The sequence below is a fragment of the Egretta garzetta genome, unplaced genomic scaffold, assembly GCF_000687185.1.
Source record: "Egretta garzetta isolate BGI_Z169 unplaced genomic scaffold, ASM68718v1 scaffold329, whole genome shotgun sequence".
NCBI classification, from domain to species: Eukaryota; Metazoa; Chordata; class Aves; order Pelecaniformes; family Ardeidae; genus Egretta; species Egretta garzetta.
The window spans coordinates 5743780-5768335 of record NW_009269999.1 but is presented as its reverse complement, the minus strand read 5'-3'; the positions used below and the strand labels follow the sequence as shown (position 1 = coordinate 5768335).

The window sequence follows — 24556 nt, the reverse complement described above, 5'->3', positions numbered from 1 at the left end:
TCAGCCTCCATGCTCCTCCCAAGCTGTCCAGAAAGCCATGCCCCCTAAAACAAACAGTGGGGCAAGCACCCCTCTCTTCACCCTGTCCAACATATTACTCCTCTGCAGCACATCAGCCCTGCTAACTTACTCTAGCAGAGATCACAGGTGAATTAGGAGCTGAGTATCTCTACTTTCAAAACATTTATTTGGTTACTGCTGTGAATTGTTCAGGCCGAAACAATTTGTATCCTGGCCAAACAGGGAAGCCCCCTACTCTTGGAAGGGGGAGACTAAACAGCTTTGTAGCCTCCATAGGGCAAAGCCCCCCCAGTATCTAGAAGGGATCAGACCCAGCCGTCTCCTAGAACATCTCTTGCTCCAGTCTTAGTAATGCTCAGTTTCTTGCTCACTGTTCCCACCCACGTGTTGGTGTGCCTCCTCTGAGCCAGCTGGCTGAACCTGCGCTGCCCTGCAGAGCTGCCTATGCTCACACCCATTCCCATTCCAGAGCTTAGCAAAAAGAGCAATTTCCATAATTCCTGCAGCAGATATCACTTATTTTGATTACAGCTGGGGCACTGACCATTGGTCAGCGTTTAAAGGCAGGCTAAAATATTATGAAAAAGCAAATTCTATTTAGCATCCAGTAGCTTTTTAAAAATTCATTCTACTTGGTCCAAAAGATTTGTCCCTGTGGCCAGATGCAGCAGGGAGGAGTGGCCCAGGCACGCAGGGCACAAGATATAAAGATACAACACACCAGGTAAGTAAGGCTAGAAGCTCCCTTCTTCACACCCTGCCAGGCCCGGGCTAAGGAGGTGGATGTCTTTTAGCTCAGGTAACGGGAATGCTGCAGCCCAAAGCCAACAGTGATGCCCTAACAGCATTGCAGCTGCTTTGGGAAGGTGCCAGGCCCATCCCACTCTGAGCCTGCCTTGAGGACAACCCGATCTCTCCAGCCGTGCCCAGGATGCATCTGACCAGGCTTCCATGGTAGGATGGAAGGAAGGCATGAACCAAGGAGGAGACAGGGCAAAGGCCCTTGGCATGGAATAGCTGTTCCCTCACAGCTTTGGCACATGAATGCTCAGCACCTGGGCAGAAATTTGCAATCCAGGCCTGGTGCACTCCAGGGTAAGGGTTAGCCCCAGTTCCTAGACTCTCCCTCAAGGCCATGCTCTCTGTTACACTGTGCTGGGGAAAGTTCTGCTCAAAAAGACAACTAACCAAGGCAGTCTGTGCCAGTCGCACAGACACACAATGCCTGAGGGATGAGAAGAGGCCTTGTGCTGCTGCCACAGGGAAAGGCAGTGATCCTCATAGCGTTCAGCAGTTCAGTGCCACCAGGGCACTTGCTCCCTGCCATTCAGGCTCACCAGCTGCCACAGGGCCCCAGCCAGCGCCCCCACACAGCCAGGTCTGGCGTGAACCTTCCCAGCCAGGCTGGACACGCTGCTGCAGGGACAAACACACCTGAGCTGGGTAGCTATGGGAGGCACCTCACCCACTATACTCCAACAAGACCAAATAGTATCTGGAGTGGGTGACTCCAGAGGGGGTTGGACTAAATTCAGCTTCCTTGTATTAGAGTCTGACAGGTAATACAGCCCATGTGCTGTGAGCCTGTCCTTCACTTGCCTGCCAAAAGCACAGGGTCCAGAGTAGTGTTTGCAAGTGCAGGACACGCTGCTACCTGAAGCACAAGGGCTGCCTGGTTCCCTTCCCTGGTTTAGGTGCCTCTAGGGAAAGCAGGATGCACATTCAGTGCCGAGAGATGACACTCACAGCAAGAACATCTCTGCCACAAAACCCAGCAAGCCTGCCCTAGCCCAGACAGCCCAGCTGAGGCAAGGGGGGGTGAGCTGGGGCTATTGGGAGCTTGCACAAAAAAGATCTTTGCCGAGGAAGGGAGCAGGAGGGCAGAAAAACTGCATGTGAGGGAAGGAGGAAAGGAAGGCAGGTCATCTGATAGGGCAACAGACTGGTGATGAGACCTGGAGGAGCTGCACAGACTGGCAGGTGGGTTAGGACTCCACTTGCAGCAGCTGGGAGACCAGCTCCCCTCCCCATCCGGAGCAGCAGGTCTCCTGCTTGCTTACTTACACCCTTTCTCCACCATCTCCACAGCCCTCGCTCTGCTCATCACCCAGAGGATCAATGGTCCCTTTGCACTGGAGACAGCTTGGTCACAGCTCCAAGACAAGGTGGGAAAGAAGGTGGGAAGGTGGGCACAGTGTGCTGGTGTGGGCTGGCCTGGATTCAGGCCTCCACATCCTCAAAAAGCTCCTTCTGGTGGTCCAGCAGGAACTTCGTAAAGGTATTGATGGGGTTGATGGCTTTTAGGGTGATGGCTACATCTTTGGCCCACAGCAGATTTGGGCCAAACACAACTGCCAGGTTGGTGTTTGTCATCTTGTTTCTGTCACTGTGAGCAGAGACCTACGTGGGAAGGAAAGAGACCGTTGTGAATCCTACGGAACAACACAGCAGCTGCCTTCTACCCTCCCCAAAGCCAGAGCTGACAGGCTCCCAAGGGCAAATGAAAGGAGAGAAGCTGAAGGCCCAATGCCAGAGGATGGCTGGGGGAAACACACATAACATCCAGCATTCAGGAGGTGAGGAGCAATACCTTGCCATTTGCCACTATGGCTTAACCACCAGGGCATATCATAACAATAGGACCAAGAGCACTGTTAGACAATATCTCTACAGTCCAGGTTACCACTCAAAACAAAATGATCTTCCCTCTTGCTAGAATAGCCTTGCAGTGGCTTCCCTGGCAGTGGAAAGTTCTGTGGGGCAAATCTGAGACCCCTCTTCCAGCCTAATCTTCTACTTGGTTATTTTGCAGTTGTACCTCCACCCTGGGGAGCCTTTCAGCCTCTCTGGTACAGACCACATGGGCTTAATGCCAGCCTGCACCTCTCAGCATTATGAGAAGCAAGCGCTTTGGTTAGTTCATCATGATCATTCTTGATCTCTGTGTAACAAGAACATAATGTAAAGAAAGGCAATTTCCTAGGTTGAGACTCATTTCCTCTCAAAGGAAAAGAGGGAGCAGGCAGTCAAAAAGCTGATGCAAGGCACTGGCAACTGAACTAGAATATGACTGCCCACCTTTGGAGCAGCTCACCTGAACCAGAAAGGCTGTCAGTAAATGGAGCACTTCGTAATTTTCTTCTGGCAGAGTCTGGAGTGTTTTGCGAACAACATCCACACGATTCACCTCCTCCACACCTAAAAATCAAGACAGACAAGACAAGCAGGTCCATGAGGAATCCTCAGCACCCACCCTGATGAAAGCCCTGTTTGCAGTCACAAGGTATCCTGTGCAGGACTGCCCCCCCGCCCCAAGACATCTTTGCCCTTGCCCAGTGCAACATTCAGGAGTAGCATGCTCCTGTTACAACTCACTCTGGAAGGTGACAACATGACTATAGAGGGCAAAAGTGAGAAGGGGTTCAGGTAGCTCCCTCAAGAAGGTCTTGAGAATCACAGCAGGGAGGTGCACATCTTCATACTGCTGGAAATCTACAGGCACACCTGAGAAAGTAGAGTAGAGACTCAGTGCACACTGGCCAAAGCAGAACCTCCTCTAGACAAAGAATTGGACATGGTCGTCATACCCCAGAACTAGGGAAGCAGTATTTTAGAGAACACAGAGAGGGTGTTCTTTACTGAAGAAGCACCACATCTTCTAGCAGAGTGGAAAAATGTGTCCCAAAAACATAAGCAAAGCACTGCTGAATCCAGCACTACATCTTTAAGAGTCATCAAATGAAACGGATGACCAGGTTTATTCCTGGTTATCTTCAGTCCCTCCAGTATAACCAGACTAAGATGGTATATCCCACCCTGAGAACAGGGAAATTTTCAGGAAGGAAAAGGGCAGCAAGGGGAACATGAGTGGGAAGGAATATGCTTTCCACACAGCAGAAGTATCAGATGCTTCTCCCTTGCAACTCAGGTCATACCCTGATGGGGCCTCACCTAGAGGCCTATCAGAGAAGGAGAGGAGCCATGATGGACCAGTTCCAACACAGTTCCAGGTGGACAGTAGTAGTTATGGAATGACAGGGGCTCTGCTGAGTCTGGGCACTTACCCATGTTGTATTTTTGCTGGACCTCCCTGACAACCTGTGTATTTGCTGATCTCCGGAAAATCCCCTCTGTAGCAAGAGCTGTGAAATGAGAGCAGGTGGAGAAGAAAGATCAGCCATGTGAGAGTCTCTAAAAATGCTGGTCTTAACAATCATAAATCCATGCTGTGGGGCGTTCAGACAGATGTCAACAAGTCCCTTTTTTATAGTACAGCAACTCTTTCTGCTTCCACTACCAGTCAAAGGATACAAGGAGCATTTTGCTACTCTTATACAAGGGGGAGTATGGATGACTGGAAGAAAGAGGTCTCCTAAACCCTGTACAATCTCTCTTGAAGGCTAACTCACCTCGTTCAGGCCTTCATACCTTATTCTAGGCTACTGCTCTTCTTTATCTTACCACACTCTGGATGGGAACTTGGGTGGAGGAGAGGCCACTGCCATGGAATTAAGAGGGGCTGTAGCTTCCCCGAACACTTACCATGCTCCTGTAAATGAGCAATAGTGTCTCTGACCACCAGAGGAACAGGAGACTGATCAGGGCTCTTCTCCCTGAGACTGCAGGAAGAGACAAAAGGTTACAAATGGCTGGTTCCTCCCTGCCCTGCAAGCAGCCCCTAGGTCCTGAAGTTGCCCACACAAGCTGTACCACATACAATCTTGCTACCCCAGTCCCTGGTTCAGCCATTATTCCAGCCTTATCTCCTCTTCACCCGTCATGCTACATCATTCACTGGAGCAAGTATGAGCTCATTCCGACACCACAGGAATATTTCTCTATCTTCTGTAAAAATTACAGCCTGTGTCAGGGCAAAGGGGTTCCCAGAAGGCAAGGCTGCTAGTTACGAATCAGATGAAAAGGATTAAGCTTCCTTTTTCCGTCCTCATAGGAGCAAGGCCAGAAAAAAGCTGACACATGTAAGAAATATAGATGGGATAAGTTTACCCACCCCAATCCTGTATCGGAAGATATATCAACCCAATGGCTGTCAGGGGAGCCCTAGTGATGCCAAAGTATTCACTGCCACCCTCACATTTGATTGTCTATACCACTTGATAGCATGGAGCTGTTCACCCCTCTCAGGCACACAGCACCACAAGGGTTACATTTGGAAACATGTTGAAGCTGGGGAATGTGTGCCCAGATTGCTTCAGAAGATCTGTCTGGCCACACAATACTGGCTCCTCCTCATTCCCCACGGCACCAAAATCACACTCAAAGTTAAAAATACCTTCAACACTTAGTTAACCAGTACCACTAGCACTTGCCAGTGTCTGTGTTTGCCTGTGTCACCATGCAGGAATGGGGGGTGGGAATCAGTAAAAGGGTAAGTGCTTTTAAAACAGAAATTATGATATGGAAAAAACTAAAACGGATCTGCAGCACTGCTCAGTCAAAACAGCATAGCCCTAAAGACACCTTCATCGGCCTCCTACAGACTTCCTTTGCTTAAAGGAAGTTTCTAGTGGCATAAAGCCGTCCCCATGGCCGTTATTTTGTTCCTCCTGTAGTGACCCTTAGCTGCAGAAACAATCTCATCCTAATTTAGATACAATCTAGCTGGGGAATGAAGAGGGTGGAACTGAACTGAGTCAGTCAGGATCTGGACACGAGCGCAGGGTTCCTCAGAATGATTAAAGCTTTGTAAGAAGTCTGAACTGCAAGAAATTTTACAGCCATTTTTGCTGCTGTTCAGTTATAAATACAGTGACCTCATCTCAAGCAAGTCAGGGCAAAAGCAACACAATCCAGAGATACTCACTGCTGGAGCGAGACTCCAAACTGCTGGTTTGGCAGTGGTGGGCGTGGGGGTGTTGGCTTCTGGGGCACTTGTGAAGGTTTCTGCAGGGATCTCAGATATTCGTCATATCTGTGGCAAAACAGAGAATAGCAAAAAGCCACTCCACCTCCCAGAAAAAGCATGAACCCAGCACTGCACGTGACCCACTTCACACCCACTGCTAACAGCTCCAGCCTAGTATGGTTGATTCCACCTATGCAAAAACAGGACAGGCAGTTCTGGAGCACAGGGGCAACAAGACCAAACATCTGGTTGCCAGAAAAAAGCAGGGAGAAAGGAACATCTATCTGGAATCAGGAGCTGGAGTAGCTGAGGATGACAGACAGCATGGGCAGCAGGCCAGGACAGCACTGCTTGTGATGAGAGAGTTGCATGTGTGTGTGAGAGACAGGGACTCAATCTGGTAGGACCGAGATGGTGGCAACTTTGGGATGCCCCAAAGACAAGCTGAACTGTGCAGAGTGAGCAAAGCAGGTGCCCAGACACAGCAGATGCACACCACGAGCTCCAGGTCAGTGTTAAGGTCAGCAGCTTGCAGAAAGGGGTAAGTGGGAGAGGCAGGATAGGTGCTCCACTGCAGGAGAATTTTTAACTCAAGGACAGAACTGGGCACTGGAGCCAAGGACACACAGGAAGAAGCACAGAGAGAAACAAATCTTTAAGGCAATTTGTCACCACTCCCTCCAGAACCACTGCCTGAGTGGAACAATCTCTTCTTCCCCTTGCCATTCCTCCAGAAAAGTCCACTCTCATAGAGCCCTAAGCAAATGGGAGACAGGCAGCATTCTCACTTCAGCACTTGACTTGGGATTCCCAGCTGTTCCAGCTTCACATACTCCTCCAGCTCACTAAGGAAGTTCACATAAAAAATCTTTCGTCCAAACTTAAAGCTGAAAAACGAGAGAAAAGTAGGTATGTGAGGAATCAGGAAATCCAGTACCAGAACGGACTTCTTACAGGCAAGGAGCGCAGGACTCTGCAAGAGACACCAATGGGGCAAAGGGGCAGGTATGGCTGAGCAGCAGAGATGTCACTCACATAGCTCTCCAACTCCATATATTTTACCAGGAGATGCCAAGACTTTCCAAGTCACATTAGAAGCCCTAGCAGCAGCAGGCTCCCTAAAACACTGGAGTTCTCCTTCCTAAGTTCAGCAGTAGGCTGGAGAAAGTTTTGTTGTAAATTATTTTACAGAGTTAGGATTTCAGCATCAACACAATGAATTAAATATAGTTTGGACTGATGCTCTCACTTCCTTTTTCATTATTAGCAGAGCCTGCAACACTTTACTTATACTTGGCTGGACTGAAAGGGAGCAGCACAGAGCTGCAAACTCTGCAGGCACCCAAAGCAGTACTTGCTGTGTCTGAATATTTCTGAGCTCAGAAGCAGGATGAGATAGCACAGGTGAGAGTCTTCAGGGTAGACTCAGCAGCCTGGGCTCATCTTGTGCCCCACTAAGAATGCCCCATTACTCCCCTGCAGTGTGAGGATGTGGGTGGGCTTATAGTGCTTCCTACCTGATCAGAGGCTTGAAGAGAATCAGCAGGGTCTTGATGAACATGGTTGGGTGCACAATATACAAGGCTTTGATGTTCTTCTTGTACCTGCCAAGAGAAGCTAAGTAAGGATGAACTGCACTTTAAGCAGAGGAACCAACCTTTCCACAAGATTAAGGCACCCCTGGGTGCTCCATTCCTTTTGCACTGACCCTCACCACTCTCCAGCACCCACAGCCTCTGCTCTCCCATGCTTTGTAGCTGTGTCAGGCCACTCAGCAGCCTAAGGGCATGCTCTACTGTATTCCAAGATTCATCAAGAAGCAGTGAGCAGCCTCACCAGGAGGCAACAGTTATACCATGGGGCTGACACGCTTGCACTGGGTCCTAGTTTTGCTGCTTGCCTCTTGGCCTAAAGGATGTAACTACAGAAGGAGCTGTTTATCCCATGATTCAGCCTACATCAAACAACAACCCATCTCCATAAATAGCAGAAACAAGTGACAGTAAATTATGATCACCAAGATACATGGGCGTGCCAGGGAAGATCTTTTATGTTAGGCTACAGAACAGCATGTTACATCTTTGCTTGCTGCAGCCTTACTCACTTGCGATCAAATTCCCTGTAGGCATCCCGCAGCCAGCTCAGGGATGGCTTGTTCTCACTGGTCAGGCCATGGTGCAGGTACACCAGTGTGTAATCACTCTCCACATACTGGTCCAGTGTGAATTTCAGGTACCTGAGAAAAGACAACTGCTGAACTCACTTCATGCTCTGCCACAGGGAGGCTCTTCCTCCGTTTGGGACTCACTTTTGTGTGCCATAACAGAGGATTTGCATCCCCAGCAATGGAGATAAGTAATTTGGGAGGACGTGTCCAGCTAAAGAAGCCACTGCAGATAGATCTGGCCCCAGGAATCCAGCACCTGGGAATTACGTCAGGTTTAAAAAGTATAGCAACAGCCTCCTAAGACACTACTCACCCCAGCAGTTTCACGTGATCAAGTTGATGACTTGGGGGCATCCGGCAGGCACTGAACAAAATTACTTTCCTTCCATATTTGTCATCACCTGCAGATGAAATGCAAGAGATTAAAGGGAGTTTAAGCTACATTGTGGTCTTGGCAGCAAGGGGTAGACAGAGAATGGAAACCACCATAACAAGGCAGAAATCTGGATTGACACAGCTGCCAGAAAAGCTAAACCTGATTTTCAGCAGAGTTGCCCCGGGCCTAGTACGGAAGCAGAAACCTGAACACCAAGGGCCTGGCAGGTCAACAATGCAAACGGAGAACAGAGTCCATGCTCCAGCCCTGAAAGAAGAGGAAGGATTGGAAGCCAGGATGCCTCAGGGCATGTATGGATGGAGGCCTCAAGCACAGAGCAGAGTGCTCAGAGCATTACTCCTGCAACGGTGCCCCTGAGCACTGCTCCTGATGCACGTGTGCCCAGGGAGGCACAGGGAAAACTGCCCCTCACAGGCACAATAACCACTCCTTCCGTTCTGCACGCAGTCCCAGACTAACCACTTGTGGTCTGGTACATTTGTTTCTTGCTTCACCTGAAGCTTAGTCCTGCACACAGAACAAAGCCATTTCATACCCTGGAAACCAAGAAATTCCTAGAAACATGGCAGTCCCAGCCACATCCCAGAGATGAGAAGTAAGCATCATCATAAGCCTCTTCTACAGATGGACCAAGTAGGGTTGCTGGATTCTCCAGGGGGATTGCAGAACAAGCTGTTCACTGCTTCCTAGATTTTCCATCCACAGAGATATTTTTCCAGCCTGAGCTGGAAGGAGCTGCGCGGTGTGGCACAACAAAGCATTCTACGTAAAAACCCAGCAGCAAACAGTCCCCATCACACTGGAGCCAAATAACCCACGTAAAGCACCCTCATCTCAGGAAGGACACTCCCAGCTACCACTTGAGGCTTCAGAGACAACAAGCCAAATTTTCCCCAAAGCAAGTTTTCATACACCAGTGGACTTGTGCCAAGCAGGGATCTCAGCCCCATGAACAAAATCCGAGCAGATGGGCATGGACAAGCTTAGCAGACATGCTAGGGGAATTGAGAGATTTTGGTAACTAAGAACCAAGCCGCAAAGTCTTTCAGACATACAGAGTTTGAGGGAAAGTCTGGTTCTCTCCCAGGCACAACACTCAATCTATTTCCATAAGGATGACTTGCTTTTTAGCACCAGTGGAGATGAGATTGTTCCTTTAGTGTGAAGGGTTAGAGTCTTCCCATCTCACCCTGCTCTGAGAGCTATGTTTTCTTGTCGAACAGAAGGAGCAGGGAGCAGTGGAAGGGGCCACTGAGTTTATACTCAACAACACCCTCCTTTGTCCCCTACAGCACAACCATCTCATACAGACCACAGCACAGAAAAGCAGCAAGGATCGCTACTTATGCAGGACAGCCCTGCAATACATCATTCCTCTTGAAATATATCCTTTTCCCCACACTGATTTACAATATTCAGAGCATGCAGCCATTTTATCACCTTTGCATGGGCTCTGGCCCTCAACTAACGCTTTGTTACGCTTGCCGTGCAGCAACTGAGATCTCAAACTGAGCCCCGGAACAGCAAACCTGAGGTTTCTGGGAACACTGCCTGTGAGGAACAGATGACCACTTAGTGCTGCAAATGGGAGCCAGAGAGCTCACATACACCAGCCATGACATTAAGATGCAACTAACCCTCTTTTACCCCCATCCTGGCCAGAAAAACAGATTCTCTTGCTACTTGTTCGCTTATATTTTTCCCCTCACAAGTCCCATTTTCAAGTCACTCACCAGACAACACAAGAGACAGAATTTACTGATGCACACAAGCCAGAACCTCTACAAAAGCTAGGGACACTGAGGCAGTGCTAGGTAGAGACCAGGAATGGGGTGGCATAAGCCATCACATTGACATACACATGCGGAGGTAAGGGGCAATTAGGGAGGATGCATGACCCAGAATGCAGGACTAGGAGAGAGTGATGCAAGGCTCATCTGGAACAACCAGATACAGTCACAGCCAGGCCACAAGACCAACATCACATTGCATATCCCACGGTAGCCCACTCTCTGCCTAGCCCAGAGTTTCTTGGTAGCTTTAGGGCCATGAGCTTTAGGGCTGGGTCTAACGCACATAACCAGTCTATAAAACAAAGGTGAAGGCTACGAAGTCCCGGGCAGGGAACATGGAAGATTGTGACTCTTCCCAGTGGTCTTGAGCCACTCATATGTCTCCATCTGGAAGACAAATGGTCCTGCTTGCACAGAGCAGCAAGAAGACAGTATTATCCGAGAATTTGTTGAGTTTTGTAGTGATGAAAGAGAATGTTCAGAAAGACTACAGATCTTTGCGGATCATAGCTCTGCACTAAAGTCAGAATATGTGCGATCTTCAGTTAGCTCAGAGGCTGCATTTCACACCAGAGTGGGTGGTCTGAGGGCCAGAAGCAGACTGCAAGCTTGATCAAGGCAGGCCTTGGTTGTGAAGAACTGCAGTACAGCACCACATTCATGTGATTTTGTGGGTGGCCACACACTCAGCTCAGGCTCCAGACCTGACAAGTCACAAGTCAGGAACCACACAGCTTAAACACCTTCCACTGGAATGACATGAAAGCTTATGGCAGGGCCTATGCAAAGTCTAGAATCTTGTTCCTTATATAGCCTTGGTGAAAAGGTCTGGGATCGCTGGTTAAGAAAAAATGGACAATCCATGATTCTGCCAAAGGGGAGATGGCATGTTTCCCTTGGATAATTTCCAGGGCCAAGTACACCAAGAGATAATCTATAGTCCTCTGGATGACTGAAAAAGGAGTGGCCCATTTTGCCTTCCAAATCAGAATGAATTTATGCATGAGACCTACACAGGAACCAGCATGCCCATTACTGAGTTCTGGGTTTCACCTCACTTTCATTGCACTGAGCTCAGCCCGCCAACGCAGACTCTTGCAAAAACAACCAACTGCCAATCTTATTTCCACCTGACATATATCAGATCAGTGTGGTTCCTCCAGACACGACAAAATTCAAAATCCAGCACCAAAACTCAATAATCAGTTGTTCCAATTTATAAACAAGAACCTAAAGCCCATTGCATGCATTCTTGGCTGTCAGAGGACACTGCCTTCAGGTGGCCTCTCTGCCTCCAACCAAACAGATTCTTATCACATTTGATTTTTCCCAGATGTTCCATCCCTTGTGCTGTTTGCAATATTAATCTTATATATCTAGGTTTTCACCTCTTGTTTGCAATTGCAAATAGCTAAAGTTTCCATTGAACACAACTATAGACCAAGTAATCGCTCAGCTTCTCGGGCTGTCTCCTACCTCTCCCAGATAAGGAATGCTCAATAGTTAACAACAAACCAACAAAGAAGCAATTATATACCATCAGTACTCACAGAGCACCCCAACAATGTGCATACCTTTGTGAGTAAGTTCATACATAAAAAATATTTTCTATCTACGCTGGAATTAAACTACCTCCCTATAGGATGTAATTCAGATATGTTGGGGGTTTTTTAACAACAAAGAGCAAGACAGTAGCCAATATGCAAAACCTCTCCAGTCAAGACAGCTGCTCATCTAAAGAGATATCAACTTGTAGCACTGACAGACATGCTAATTCTCCTGAACATTGTTATGGTGCTTTTAAGGCCCAAACTCAGTTTCTCCTTTCACCCGAAGAGCAGTGTTTCCAGTGCAGTTCTGAGACAAGGGGCAAGGAACATGATTGCTGTGGTTCCAAGTCAGCAGTGTAGGACCATACTTCTAAAAGGGATGAAATTTAAATACTGAGACTAATGCTTCAGATGGCAAGCTGCAGCAATACAAATGTATCAGAGCAGAAATTCATGTCAAGATAGCAGTACTGTCCTGACACAGGACTCTCTATTAAATGAATCCGTACAGCCAACACAGAAAATGCACACTTGACTTGCAAATCCTGCTAAGCTTTTCTAGGTATTTCTCCTGAAATATATCCATTAGCCTTTACGCCATGACTGGAGGCTGTCACACTACTCACTGGCAGCGTGACTGCAGCCCAGGGACCCTGCTCATTCTTACCCTCATCAGGTACCCTTGGCTGAGGCCCACCTCGATGAAAGATTCAAATGGGAATATCCTGGTACTTTGATATTGAGAGAATGCAGATAGATAAAACTTGCCACCAAAAGTTAGTGTTATTGGTAAAACAGCAAAGTTAACAGAGTTCAGGGTGAAGGAGTGGACACCGCTACATAATTCCAGAACATTACTACACAAGTTTCACAAGGTTTAGGATGTTCATCAGAGCTGCTGTCAGTAAAAATCTTCCCTAATGTAATTTCAGGTTCCTGCCAAACTTGTGACACAGCTGGGCAGTGTTTAAGTATAGTAGATTTTAGCTGTCTTTTGAATTCCAAAGAGAATTTAGCCCGTCAGGAAAAGAAGGTAAGGAGCTCAAAGTAGAAGTATTTTAATATGTGACATCTTCCACCTAGATATTGCCAATATCCAAACACTGCCAGAATCATAAAGCCTTATCAAGTGACTACAGCTGTAACTGATACAAAAAATACTAGAGGGTCAGACTAAAGAATGCAAAATGGGAAGATGCCTGACAGCATGGCAAATGGGGGAGAAGATCCCACATAATGAGGCAGTGAAGATCAGCATTTCCATGGACCATGTGAAGATTCAGAAACAGCAGAAAGAATTTCACACCAAAAGAAGTTTTCATCTACATTGAGAAGTGTGAAAGCACCAGCAGCCAAATTCTTAAGGCTTGGGACTGAAGTCCAGAGAGTATTAACAAATGGTCAGCAAGCACAGAGCAGTCCAGCACAGCTTCAGGCTAGAATGAGGAACAAGTTACTGAAACACAACATCTCTGCATCCAAATGGAGAAGAAATTGGTAACAGTTGCTTTCTGCTGGAGAATCCAGTTTAAGCGCCAGCTGCTCAGCACGTGAGCGCAGAAGCAGATCATATGAAGGAATAGGAAGCAATCCTAGGATGAACTTCCAAAGCACACATGACAATAAGGTAAATCTGAGTTCAAACCAAACTGGTCCAAGCAGGCCACCACCATGACAGGAGAGGAACAGGATTTACACTAAGACCCAAGAGCCCCAAAGTGTTTAAAGTAAAGCCCACTTGCCAAATTTGGCTCAGATGATTCTGCGGTGCCTGAGGCAGAGGTGCAGCCCTCAGATGACAGTTTTGTGCAGCCTTTGGACTCCTGAAAAGTTGCCAGTGCAGCCTAAGGCTGAGCAAAGTTTGGGCTCCCCTGAGACAGTCCAGCTACAGGCCACGGTCATGCTAAAGGAATACCATGATCTGCAGTACCAAATGTTAGTGCCACAAAAAATCTACCTACCTGGTTGGGCCCCATCAAGTGCACCCTGGTCTGGAGGAACAGAAACAAAGTTATAGCAAGCCAACCTTCTCACCCTTTTCGCAGAAAGTAATATTGAGTATAAAGTCTCGGAGCCCAGCCAGATTGCCACTGGGATGCATTTAGTTGCTGTCTTGCAGCAGTCAAGCTCCTATTTCATCTTTTCCCCGTGCCCCTCTCCAAAACAACCTTATCTAACAATTAGAGGCAGTAACAGAAACCCATGATTCCCCAGTCTCTTTCTTGAATTTGCAATTCTGTATATCACAGTCAAATTTCTGGCCCTTACGGTTACGCTTCCCCTACCACCAAAATGGCAACTGCTGTACTGCCACTTTTAAAAGAGTTAAATGCAATTCATTCTGAACATCAAGGTCTTTTGAACATCTTCAGAAGCGTGTAGAGAATGGGATCATACCGTATGAATAAACATCCAACAGATTGTTTTGGAAGAAGCTAAATTTCACTAATAAGCTGAAGATAGGGACAATTTCGATCTTTAACATACCCGTAACTTAAAAAAAAAAAAAGTTTACTAGGTTCTGAATAAAGTCTGCCAATTAGAAAAAAGAAATAAGGCTTCTCTGGGCAGGGAGGGATCTACAAAATCATTTATTGCCATGTCCAGCCCCTTTCCATCATTCTTACAGCTATATACACAACAGACCCACATGGGCCTATCAAGACAAGAGCCCGAGCAGAGCAGGGCTCTAGAAAGAAACTCTCCATTCCTTTGGTCTTCCTTAGTAACTTAGAATCCCTTAGAAACTCTCCATTCCCTTGATCTCGCATGTCAAAACATGGTGCACAAGCTGGGCTTGCTTTGGATGTGCCCAATTCTACAGAAGCAACTCATCCTTCCCTATCATACAAATACTCTTCTAAAAAAAATAAAATAAAATAATCAAAGACAGAAGCTACATTCAAAAGCAGCAGAAATGCAGGCACCCTGTATTAATGGAGCCAATAATGATGTACTATACTGGAAGGGAAAAGGACCATTAGCCAAAGACACACTGCAACATACTTCCAACACAAGTTTTGTCTGCAACTTCTACCTTTGCCTGCTTAACAAAACAACAGCTACTGGTGCTCCAAGATTGATTTCACCTCCCCATGTCAATCACCGAGAGCAACAGCAAATCCTCAGCAATAGTTACAACTTTGGCACCTGCAGCCAACAACCAACCACAATGCTTTTCAGGTAGGTTTGGTACCAGATTCACCGTTGAAAAAAGATTCACTGTTGAAACTGCAGTTTCAGTCTAGTAACATGCAAGAAGGTACGAGCCCCAGCTCTCCACCTTGCTTTCCCACTTCAACTGCAGGTCTTACGCACACTAGCATCATGCCTTCTCTGCGAGGGCAGCCCTGCAGACTGCCAATTAATGGTGTGAGGCAGCAGATTTACCACAAAAACTAGCAGAAACATGCTCTGAGCTTCAGCAAAGCTTTGAAGTCACTACAGGGCAGGGACTACATAGCTGAAGTAAATAGCAATGGCCACTCTCCTGACAACTGCTACGCCAACTTCCAGCCTCCACAGCAGCGGCGAATTCATACGCCAATCATATGTTAAGCCCCAGTTTTCTTATCCCAAAAGGAAGAAGACAGTTATTGTGTAAAATGGGAATGCTGATGTACCTCCTAGCTAGAGGTTTGCATATTGACCACAAAGATGAGACCAGTATTTTGGACTGGGCAGAAGAACGAGGAAGGAACACATTGCCAGAGAGCTGCCAAGAGCCCTGCTCTTCCCACACAGCCCCAGGTTTCCAGCAGGCACTGACATCTTCCAGAGACCTCCTTCAGACTGTTATTAAATATCTGCGATATTCTTGCAGTTCAGCCTCTGCTGAAATTCAAGGCCAAGATTTTGTCACCCTCAACCCCAAAAGAGATGGCAGCACCTTTGCCATGTAAGAATTAGCAAGAAGACACAGAAACTCTTCAAAGTAACAGAAATTTGGGATAGCTCCTTAACAGCCTTCAGCCAGAAGCCTTTACTTCCTCCAAACGCTGTATGATGTGAGCAAGGAAAAAACCCACACTTTGCAGAAGTGGTTTGTCCAGTGAAATCGAGCGGCCTGTGTTCCAACTTCTAGCCACATGTGAAGACGAATTTCTTTCCTGTAATACTTACAAAAAAAGGAACTCAGAGTCAAGAAGAGCACAACCACACAGAGACCTCTCCAGAGCCTGCGTAAAACACTCCAGAAACACACACTTTAACATAGGCCTGAAAGGATAGGCAGAGTATCATCTACTTCCCTCAGAAAAGCATTGAATCCCAGAACCAAAAGAAGGTTTCCTAAAATTACAATATTCTGATTCATAACAACGCCACAGGACTCCCTCGGAGCTGTGGCCTGGATGCCTTTTGCTGCCATCTTCCTGTGACACACCACCATACAGTTACAGCAATGACATGCTCCTTCCCCATGGACAGCCTCTTCCAGGAAGATCCCAGTCCCCCGAAGAGACAGGAGCAGAGGGCACAAAGGAGAGTCTCCATGAAATCACTGCACTATTTTTAAGTGAAAAACAAACCCAAACCCCTTGTTTTTCTCGCAAATTCTGCAGAACATTTTTCGATACGATTTTCCTTCTTCAGGCCAGATAGCCATGATATTCAAATCCAAAGTGCCTTGAACTTAAGGTCAGAAACAAAGGTCAGCATGCTAACTTTTTGTCATCAAAGCTGGGCTTTTAATAAGTTATTAACACCATGCACCCATCCCACGAGAAGCAATTACTTTTCTGGCCACACAGGGTAAGCCTGGGATCACGGAGTTCAGCCTGAGGATGGGAACCAGCCTTCTGCTTTTGTCTCAAAATAGCATCACCATCCCAAAATATATTTCAGGGAAGGCAGGAACAGAGTTAGCCATATGCTTTCTGTTCTGAAGTGCAGAACAGGGAAGGACATGGAAGAGAAAGCTCATGAATCAGCAGAATGGATAAAACTACCCTTGATCTGCTGCTGTTACTGCTGCTAATATTTACAAGAGAACTGGGGTGGAGCTGTTTTGTTTCAGGCTCAGCATGGTGAGCATTCATTGCACCTGAAGGCGCTGACAAGCACAACTTTTCGGTAGAGCCAGATCCAAACAGTTTCATATTAATCCTCCAGAAAGATTTTGATTCTCCAGGCTACTTCTAAGAGGATTTTCCCAGATTTTCCCAGATTGTTTGCCTCCAACAACAGCCCGGAGAACATTACCCTGTCTCATTCTCCAGTTAATGTTTTTAATTATTGACCAAGAAAATGGAACAAACAGCTTCAGCTCAGAGCCCAGATTACAACTCAGGCCCCTTTGATCAACTTCATAAATCCTACTTCCAGGTGATGAGACACCACCGAGTCTCAAAACTATGGGGCAGCAAATCCGCTATCTGGAGCTGAGCTCTTCCAGTGCCAAGAAAGGCATTGCACCATGTTCTTTGTGCAGGACCATTGCAGGCTTTCAGATAAACCAGCTACTGGTGAAAATTGGCCAGGACCAGCCAACAAGAGAAGCGTCTCTGAACTGCTGCTGCACTATACAGAGACATGACAGGGACAGAGAGCCCACTAGAAATGCAGATTTAAACCATGACGGGGAAGAGATCTCTTTCAGAACGCAGGCACAGCTCCCGCTCAGCCATGATACCACCACGAAATCCTTTCAGGAAGTTAGCAAATTCTTCATCTGCTATCCTAGACAACGTGTCAAATGGCTGCATTCCAACAGCCACTGAGACACACCTCCACTGCAGTGATACTTCATTCAAAGAGCTTGGGAAAACAAATATCACGTTACCTCAGAACAGAAATCCAGCAGAAAGACTGGTGCTTACATCACGAAAATACATCCTCGGTTTGGGCTGACATTCCAGTCTTATCAACGTCTCTGATCTAAACTCTCTGCTAAGCACTTTGTCTGAAGCTTTGTCTGAACTGAAACAACAGTATCATTTAACTCACCAGCTCCCAGAGTCCAGAAACACCAGTTACCTCTGCCATTCACATTCCAAATATTCTAGCTATTATCACTGAAACGGTGGAGTCCACACATCTGTCCCTTCCCAGTTTCAGCAGCAGGGAGACCAGGGTGCAGATCTCTCTACACCCCAGTCCTGAAAATCCAGCCCCATGGAAAAAAAGGTTACTAACACATTTGCAAATGAAAGCACTTGTGGCAAATCTAGAAGACATAATGGCCCAAATGCTAAACACCTGGCCTTGTCAACCTGAGCAGCCAGAGGCACACAGGAGACAAAGGACAACGAAGTTTTGAGTTTGACATTATAATTTTGTTCTCCAAAAGAAAGAAAGCTCATTCTAGAATAAGACATCGCAGAAAAGAATGTTGTCAGGACAACTCTTACCAAGGTAAGTGCCTGAAAATCTTCTCTCTGTGGTCAAACCCTGCTGCAGAACCCTGAATCAGGAGGACTCCAGCTTGTGCCTCTGCTTCACTGCAAATTCACATGTGGGGCAGGGACCAATGGCAATAGGAGGGGTAGGAGGTGGCTACAGATAACCAAGGAGGAAGTGTGAATCAAGTCACAACAGGTTGAAGTGGCACTTTTTTTTAAACAAGGAACAAGACAAATTGGGATTACCCTTCCCTCAGACTTACCACAGCAACCTAAAAGCTACCCCCAAAACTCTTCCTTACATAGGTCCCATTAGTAAATCACCAAGGGTTAGTGTAATTAAAATAATACGGATAAGACAGCCAGACAGAGAAAATCTGAATGCTTGGGACCCTGAATGATCAGGTCTTTCCTTGCAGTAGGCCATGGGCCTATTACCCCTGTTTCAGATTTCTGTAAATGCTGTTTCTGGACAGGATTGCAAGCTCTGGCCATTCAGATATAAGAGAGCTGCCAGAACTACCACGGATTACTCAGTCAGCTGAGGACCTTGCAGCTGTACTGTGTAACTAGGTAATTTCTATGGCATTATCACATAAAAACCACATCTTGTGCTCAGGATATAGTCAAGGGCCACATCTAAAACAATTCAGCAAAAGCAACCAAGTCCTACTTGCAACAGAAAATTACACATATTGCAAACATTCAAGAAGTTTGTTGCTCCTTCTCTTTACAATACCAGCCGTCATTGCCACTTGGACCTGGCATATAGTAGATGATCGCACAATCCCATTAGAAAGACCATTCCTCAGCCCAGCTGCAAAGACATCAAAGGGGAAAACAGAAAGACCACTACCTGCTACTTCCACAATGTGGTGCCTGGCGATATCATAGTAGGGATCATCCCACCGCAGGTGAGTGATGGGCTCAGGGGAGCTTTTGGAGTCCTCTGCACAAAACACAAGGAACAAGCAATTAGAAGAAAGAGTCTGAAGCACAATAGAGAGAGGGATGAGAAGAAATGGCTCTTTGACATTGGGAGGGACTAATGTATGTGCCTGTCCACCTCAGAAACCCACCTTTGAAATTCTGAGTTGGCAAGAGTGACTTCAGAATGACTTCAGCAGAGACCTGTCAATCCTATGAGGTCTGTACATGCCCCTCAGACTGTTCTTCAGACACCCTCTCAAAAACGACTGTTCACATGTGTCACAAACATTCACAAAGACCAAAACCCCAGTGCCAAGGGCACCATCATGGCTTTTTGGAGCAGGAGGATCTTAACATGGTCCTGTGATAGATGGCCATCCTATATGCCCCTGAGCTAGTTTCCCCGACCTCTTTGGGCAGCAGTCCACAGCACAGGATTTCAGAGCAACAACTCAGATCTCCAGCCCCACCTCCTACATGGAATTTCAAGACCCTTTGACTCAGGAAGGCCAAACTATCCTGCAAGAGACCATAATGGAGGACACTCAAGGACTTACAGGATATCTGTACTGCCAGCGCCAAAGTGCAGCCAGCCACAGGACTGAGAAGAGTATATTTACATCAGCTGGCTCTCAGCTTTTTAGTGCTGTTCGATGGCGGGGCTAATTCACTTGGGTGTGGTGCAAGATTAACGTGGCCATAAAGCTTTCAGATGGAGCTGGGGCTCTCTGTATATATAGATATGTCCACAGTGCTGCAGGACAAACAATTCTTTTTTGGCCAAAGCCCAGACCCCAAAGCAGGATACTTACCTGATTTGGGAAAAGCAGAGGCTTCATCTGCTGGCCAGCTCTTCTCATCTATGGAGGCCAGTTTGAGCTGGCTGAGGGACTCATTGGTATCATCCAAGTTCAGGTCATCCTGAAGCTCTGAGAGTGGGTCTGTAGCCATGGTCCCCAAATACCGCAGTTTATTTTGCAGCGTCTAGAATGAGGACTGCCGAGATTGCTAGATGAGACACACAGATCACAAGTTTACCTCCTTACAGAGGCTCTTCCTCTTCTTGCTCATTTTCCTCAGTCCTCCCTTATCTTTACTTATCCAGAGATCATACTTCCCCTCCCCCTTAACACAGGCAGGACCTCCTCCTCCGAGCCAGGAGCACCAACATATGTCAGACATATGTCAGATTCTTTCATGCCAACTGCTATCAAAAGGCCATCAGGAGCCTGTACCAACCCTCCCAGCGAGTCTCTGCTTGACCACAGCTCTGTCCAGAGTAGTTTCTCTCCTGAAACAGAAGCAGCAGCGAGACACTGTGGAAGGCGACAGGCTACACCAGCCCCAGCCTGACACACTCACTGTACCAGCTCTGAGCTCCCCCTCCCTCCGAAGGGCTGGCACAAAGCCCAGCTGTTTCCACAGTTGGCCCAGCGCTGGAAGCTTTCCCAGGAATCACCCCCCCTTCTCCCCATAAGGGAGGGCCAGAGCTCTCAATAACACTGAAGTGGGTGCTTCAGTGTGCTGGGATCTGAACACAGACGTGAACAGCTTCTTAAAACAGGATTTTGTAGGCTGAGCTAGTAAGAGAGGGAGAACAACACACATACAACCTTCATCTCCTTTCAGCATCACCCAGCAAATCCTTTCTCCTACATGACAGCAAGCAGCAAGAATCATCTCTTTACATCAAAGCCATATTGCTAGAATGAATATTTTTCACCAAGCATGCCATAATACTCGGGAGACCAAGGAATTACAGGGGTCCAAGAAACAGACAGCTCAGTGTGTTTGCTGTTGATTCCAAGTATTTCTCATTCTCACCTGGAGCAGAAGATGTGTCAAACCCAGGACTGAGCTAGCATAACATATAGCACCTCCTAAGGGTACCAGTTCTGAGGGGTGACCCCCTAGCTGTTATCCTCTAATGCCAACGTCCTGGAAAGTACAAATACAGAGATCTGGATTGCTCACACAGACCACACAGACAACAGGCAGCAAGCCAAGAAGAACTGTAGCAAAACAAAATGACACCTTGCATCAGCAAGACTCTGTAATGCTGTTTCTTAGGCAGGCTTGTGCTTGTTTTGTATTACGAGGAGAGCAAAGGGTTCAAAGATGATCTGAAGAGGCACAACGCCTTTGTGTGGAAAGATTATATTCACAGTAAAGTTACTTCCTTTAGCAGAATGGAGGGTGGGCAACCATGTTTTGCGTCTTCCATCTTCCATCCCTAGAGCTTGAATGTGTATATTTATCCAGAGAAGATGACAGAACAGTTACACAGAAGTGAGCACAGAGGACAAGAACTGTGAGAGACTGAGCATCAGAAGGCGTCATGTCCATGCTTGGGGCAACACTCATGACCAAGCTTAGGAATGCATTTTGAGAGTACAGGAAATTGGATACTCAGTGTTTGTTCCCTCCCTCTGGATCATTCCACCTCCTTAATTCCTGTCCTCCCTTATCTGCTACTCATCAGTTTACAACCAGTTTTCACCTCTCTGGGGCTCCCAAAGGGCTGGGAGCTATTGCTAAGCAAATGAAATAAGTTTCCTGAAATATGAAAGAGCAAGATATATATGGACAGCAGGTCACCGAGACAGCACAGCAAACACACAGGGTCTGACCACTGCAGCCAAGCAGAGACCCAGGCAAAATTATTCCCTCCTCTCTGGTGAGGGCCGCGAGAGCTGTCTGACCTCTGATCTCGAAGGGATAAGGAGCAAGACATCAGGTTCCCTTGCACTGTGAGCTCATGCTGGAACCATGCAGCGGTGGAGCCAAAGGACAAGGACTCCCCACCCCTAGCAGCTGATCCGATTTCTATGGTAACGCCAGGCACCAACTCGTATGAGTCAGTGTGCTTAAAGCAGTCCCCACCGCAGCTCAGCAGCCCCACAGCCCAGCACCCCACACTGAGGAAGCATCCGCAGCCCCTCAGCATTCCCAGCTTCCAGGGACCTTCCGGCCCCAGTGGGGACAGGGGGCCTACATTCAGCTGCTGCCCTCCACTGAGATGCCTTTCATGTGAGATCCTTGGGGATGCCCAGTAGCAAGAGTGTCCCCAAAGCGAGGTCCTGAAGCACTTAGGGTCCAAATCCAAATCTTCCCACACAGCAGTGGTGGTACTGCCATAGGGCCAGCAAGACACCAAGTGTCATCACTTGTCCCTACACAGATCACAACTTGGCTTCACAGTCAACTTGCAGTGCTTGATCAGAGGCAGAAGAGATGGTTATTAGACAGCACTGGGGGATTTCCCCTTAGGCATAAAATTAATCCTGGGGTGGCACCATGTGGAAGAAGGAAGTCGTTAGGATCCTTACAGTTCCACACTGGAAAAGAGCCCAGTGGATAGTGCCCTTGCCAAAACCTTCCTTACCCCTTGGAAAGGCAGACCAGGCTCCCCAGATACCTCCATGTGCTTTTCACAGCCAAGGCAGCTCCATTCCCTGGCTCTAGGATTGTGCTCTGTGGCAGAAATGTTAATGGAAGGAACATCTAGAGCAGAAGATCTCTTGGATTTCAGGTCCTTCTTGTGAACCAGACTGTAGCGCAAAAAGGGTTTTGCAGAACTTTCCCCAGCCCTTTCCCAACAGTGCAAAAGACAAAAGCATGGGGTCTCACATCAGGTAACCCTAGAACAGTTTGGAGAAATATAATCCTCTAAATGCCTGGGAATTAGCAGTCACGGAGAAGGAGAGACCCAGAGTTAGGATGTAAGAAACTACTTGGGGATCTTCACATAAGGGTATACATTTTACTTCCTGACAGTGCAGCTGCATGAGATTTTTCCCTGCATACTCAAAAATGACCCATAAGCAGGACATGTCATTGAACAGAAAGTCCAGCCTGTGTCAGTGTTAAGGGCGACACAGTTGTCAAAAAAACAGCATCTCACCAGACACAACACAATTTAAGGACCCCATTTGGTTTAGATAAATGTCACGACAAGATGCAAGTGATACACCCTCTATAGCCAATCAGAAGGTAAGAAAAATGCTGTGCCAGGATTTAAAAAGTAAAAAGCCTAGTCAAACATTTAAAAACCTAAAGAATCATGCTTGACATCAGAAGCCTTTACTTACTGCCGGGCTCTAAAGAGCCAACTGTTTCCATTTTTCCAAGCATTTAAGTATGTTTTCTGCACCTACACCTGTTCACCTGGGCACTTGCTGTCTAATAAAAATGTATTTTCTTGGTAACAGAGAGATGTGCAGTAGAACAGCATGTTCTGCTGGAGGAGAGAAACCTCAGCCCTTTAAAATACCATATTCACACAAATTCTGAGCTGGAGACTCCTTACACAAGATCCTACCAGGACGTACCCAGGGAAGGCAGCTCACTTGGATCTATGAAGTGTGGGTAGCTGCCGTTCATGCAGACTATTTTTTTCTGCAATTCCAGTTTCAGTACTTTTACATCATTTATTTCTAAGCTGCACCTACTCAGCAATTTCCTTTTCCTGTTTTTCTTCCAGATGCACGATTAATTCAGAAGTAAATCTACACATCAAAATATGTCTGCGCATGCATTACCACGCCCTGGACCGGTACTTACACACAATAAAGAACTACAAAAGCTAAGTGGCCTCTTCTTCCCTGCCCAATTAACAAGCAATGCTCAGGCCCAAAAGAATCCCAATTCTGTATTATTTTCCCGACTCTGCTGCCATCTGCACCTCCACCCAGTTTTGTTTCGTTTGCACAAGCGTCTGTTTTTCTGTACACGTGAATCAAGTCCCTGCACTTTTCTACAGTCTTAATATCAAGCACACTGCAAAATAAGGAAGCAGCTACTCAGAAGCAGACCTTCAAAGCCCTCACTCGTGTGAATGAGCCCCAGGACTGAGACTCACTGAGAAAGCCAAGCCCAGGTCTTCCCTCACATCAAGACCGATGGTACCACCGAGAGTCTCGCTACCCCCATACTACCCTGAAAGAACCAAAGGGTCAAGAGCCGGACCGGCTTTGTGTGGTGTTCCGTGACGAACTAACCCAGGAGAGGCACACTATTGCTCAGGGAAACTCTTTCGCCCTTCGTTATTGTAACAGCTTCTTAAACGAGCAGCCTTCCTTCCGCAGTCATCTCAAACCCTTTGCTGAAGGCCACCTCCATGCCTGCTGGAAATCCACCCCGGCTTAGTGGTTCTCCACAGGGTCTGTGAGCAAAAGCGCAGAGTTCAGCGTCCTCTCTGGGAGCTCTGGCACACGGCTGCAGCGCCATGCAGGACCCACACATCACATGCGGAGCACGTGAGGAAATGGGGGGCAGGCACAGCCCTGCTGGGGCTGCACCGCCTCCTCCTCTTCCTCTCACCATGCTCCTGATTCTCTCCCATTCCCTTTCAGCTGAGCTCCTCTGACAACCCGGAGCCAACGTCAAGGTTCCAATAAGAGACTCAAAGATTTGCTACTTGCACTGTGAAAAGAAAAACCCAAGTTCCCATAGCACATGCTAATCGCGTAGCGGAGGGGCTTTTAACAGC

General features: G+C 47.3%; 1 protein-coding gene across 4 annotated transcripts; it reads right to left on the bottom strand.

The window, feature by feature from the left end:
* On the bottom strand, positions 1-24546 carry ARHGAP1 (Rho GTPase activating protein 1). 4 transcript variants are annotated; one of them, XM_035902900.1, is made up of 13 exons: positions 24388-24543; positions 19878-24229; positions 18992-19084; positions 8368-8455; positions 7992-8123; positions 7405-7491; positions 6676-6774; positions 5846-5953; positions 4564-4640; positions 4086-4163; positions 3397-3525; positions 3116-3219; positions 1-2421 (listed from the first exon to the last, which is right to left on the bottom strand). In XM_035902900.1, the coding sequence occupies exons 2-13, from the start codon at positions 20014-20016 to the stop codon at positions 2242-2244; spliced, it is 1314 nt and encodes a 437-aa protein (XP_035758793.1). In that variant the 5' UTR covers positions 20017-24229; positions 24388-24543; the 3' UTR covers positions 1-2241. The 4 variants fall into 4 exon arrangements, with proteins under 4 accessions (XP_035758793.1, XP_035758792.1, XP_035758794.1 ...); XM_035902899.1 differs by having other exon boundaries at positions 19878-24543; XM_035902902.1 differs by having other exon boundaries at positions 2304-2421; positions 3393-3525; positions 19878-24546.
* Between the last annotated feature and the right edge of the window lie 10 nt (positions 24547-24556).

What these genes read in the sequence shown, in the direction of transcription:
- ARHGAP1 (XM_035902899.1), bottom strand. Translation starts at nt 20,016, where the DNA reads ATGGCTACAGACCCACTCTCAGAGCTTCAGGATGACCTGAACTTGGAT. An exon ending in CCACATTGTGGAAGTAGCAG is followed by an intron (nt 8,456 to 18,991) that starts GTAGTGGTCTTT and finishes TTTCATCTGCAG; the next exon opens with GTGATGACAAATATGGAAGG. An exon ending in TGCTCATTTACAGGAGCATG is followed by an intron (nt 4,164 to 4,563) that starts GTAAGTGTTCGG and finishes CTCATTTCACAG; the next exon opens with CTCTTGCTACAGAGGGGATT.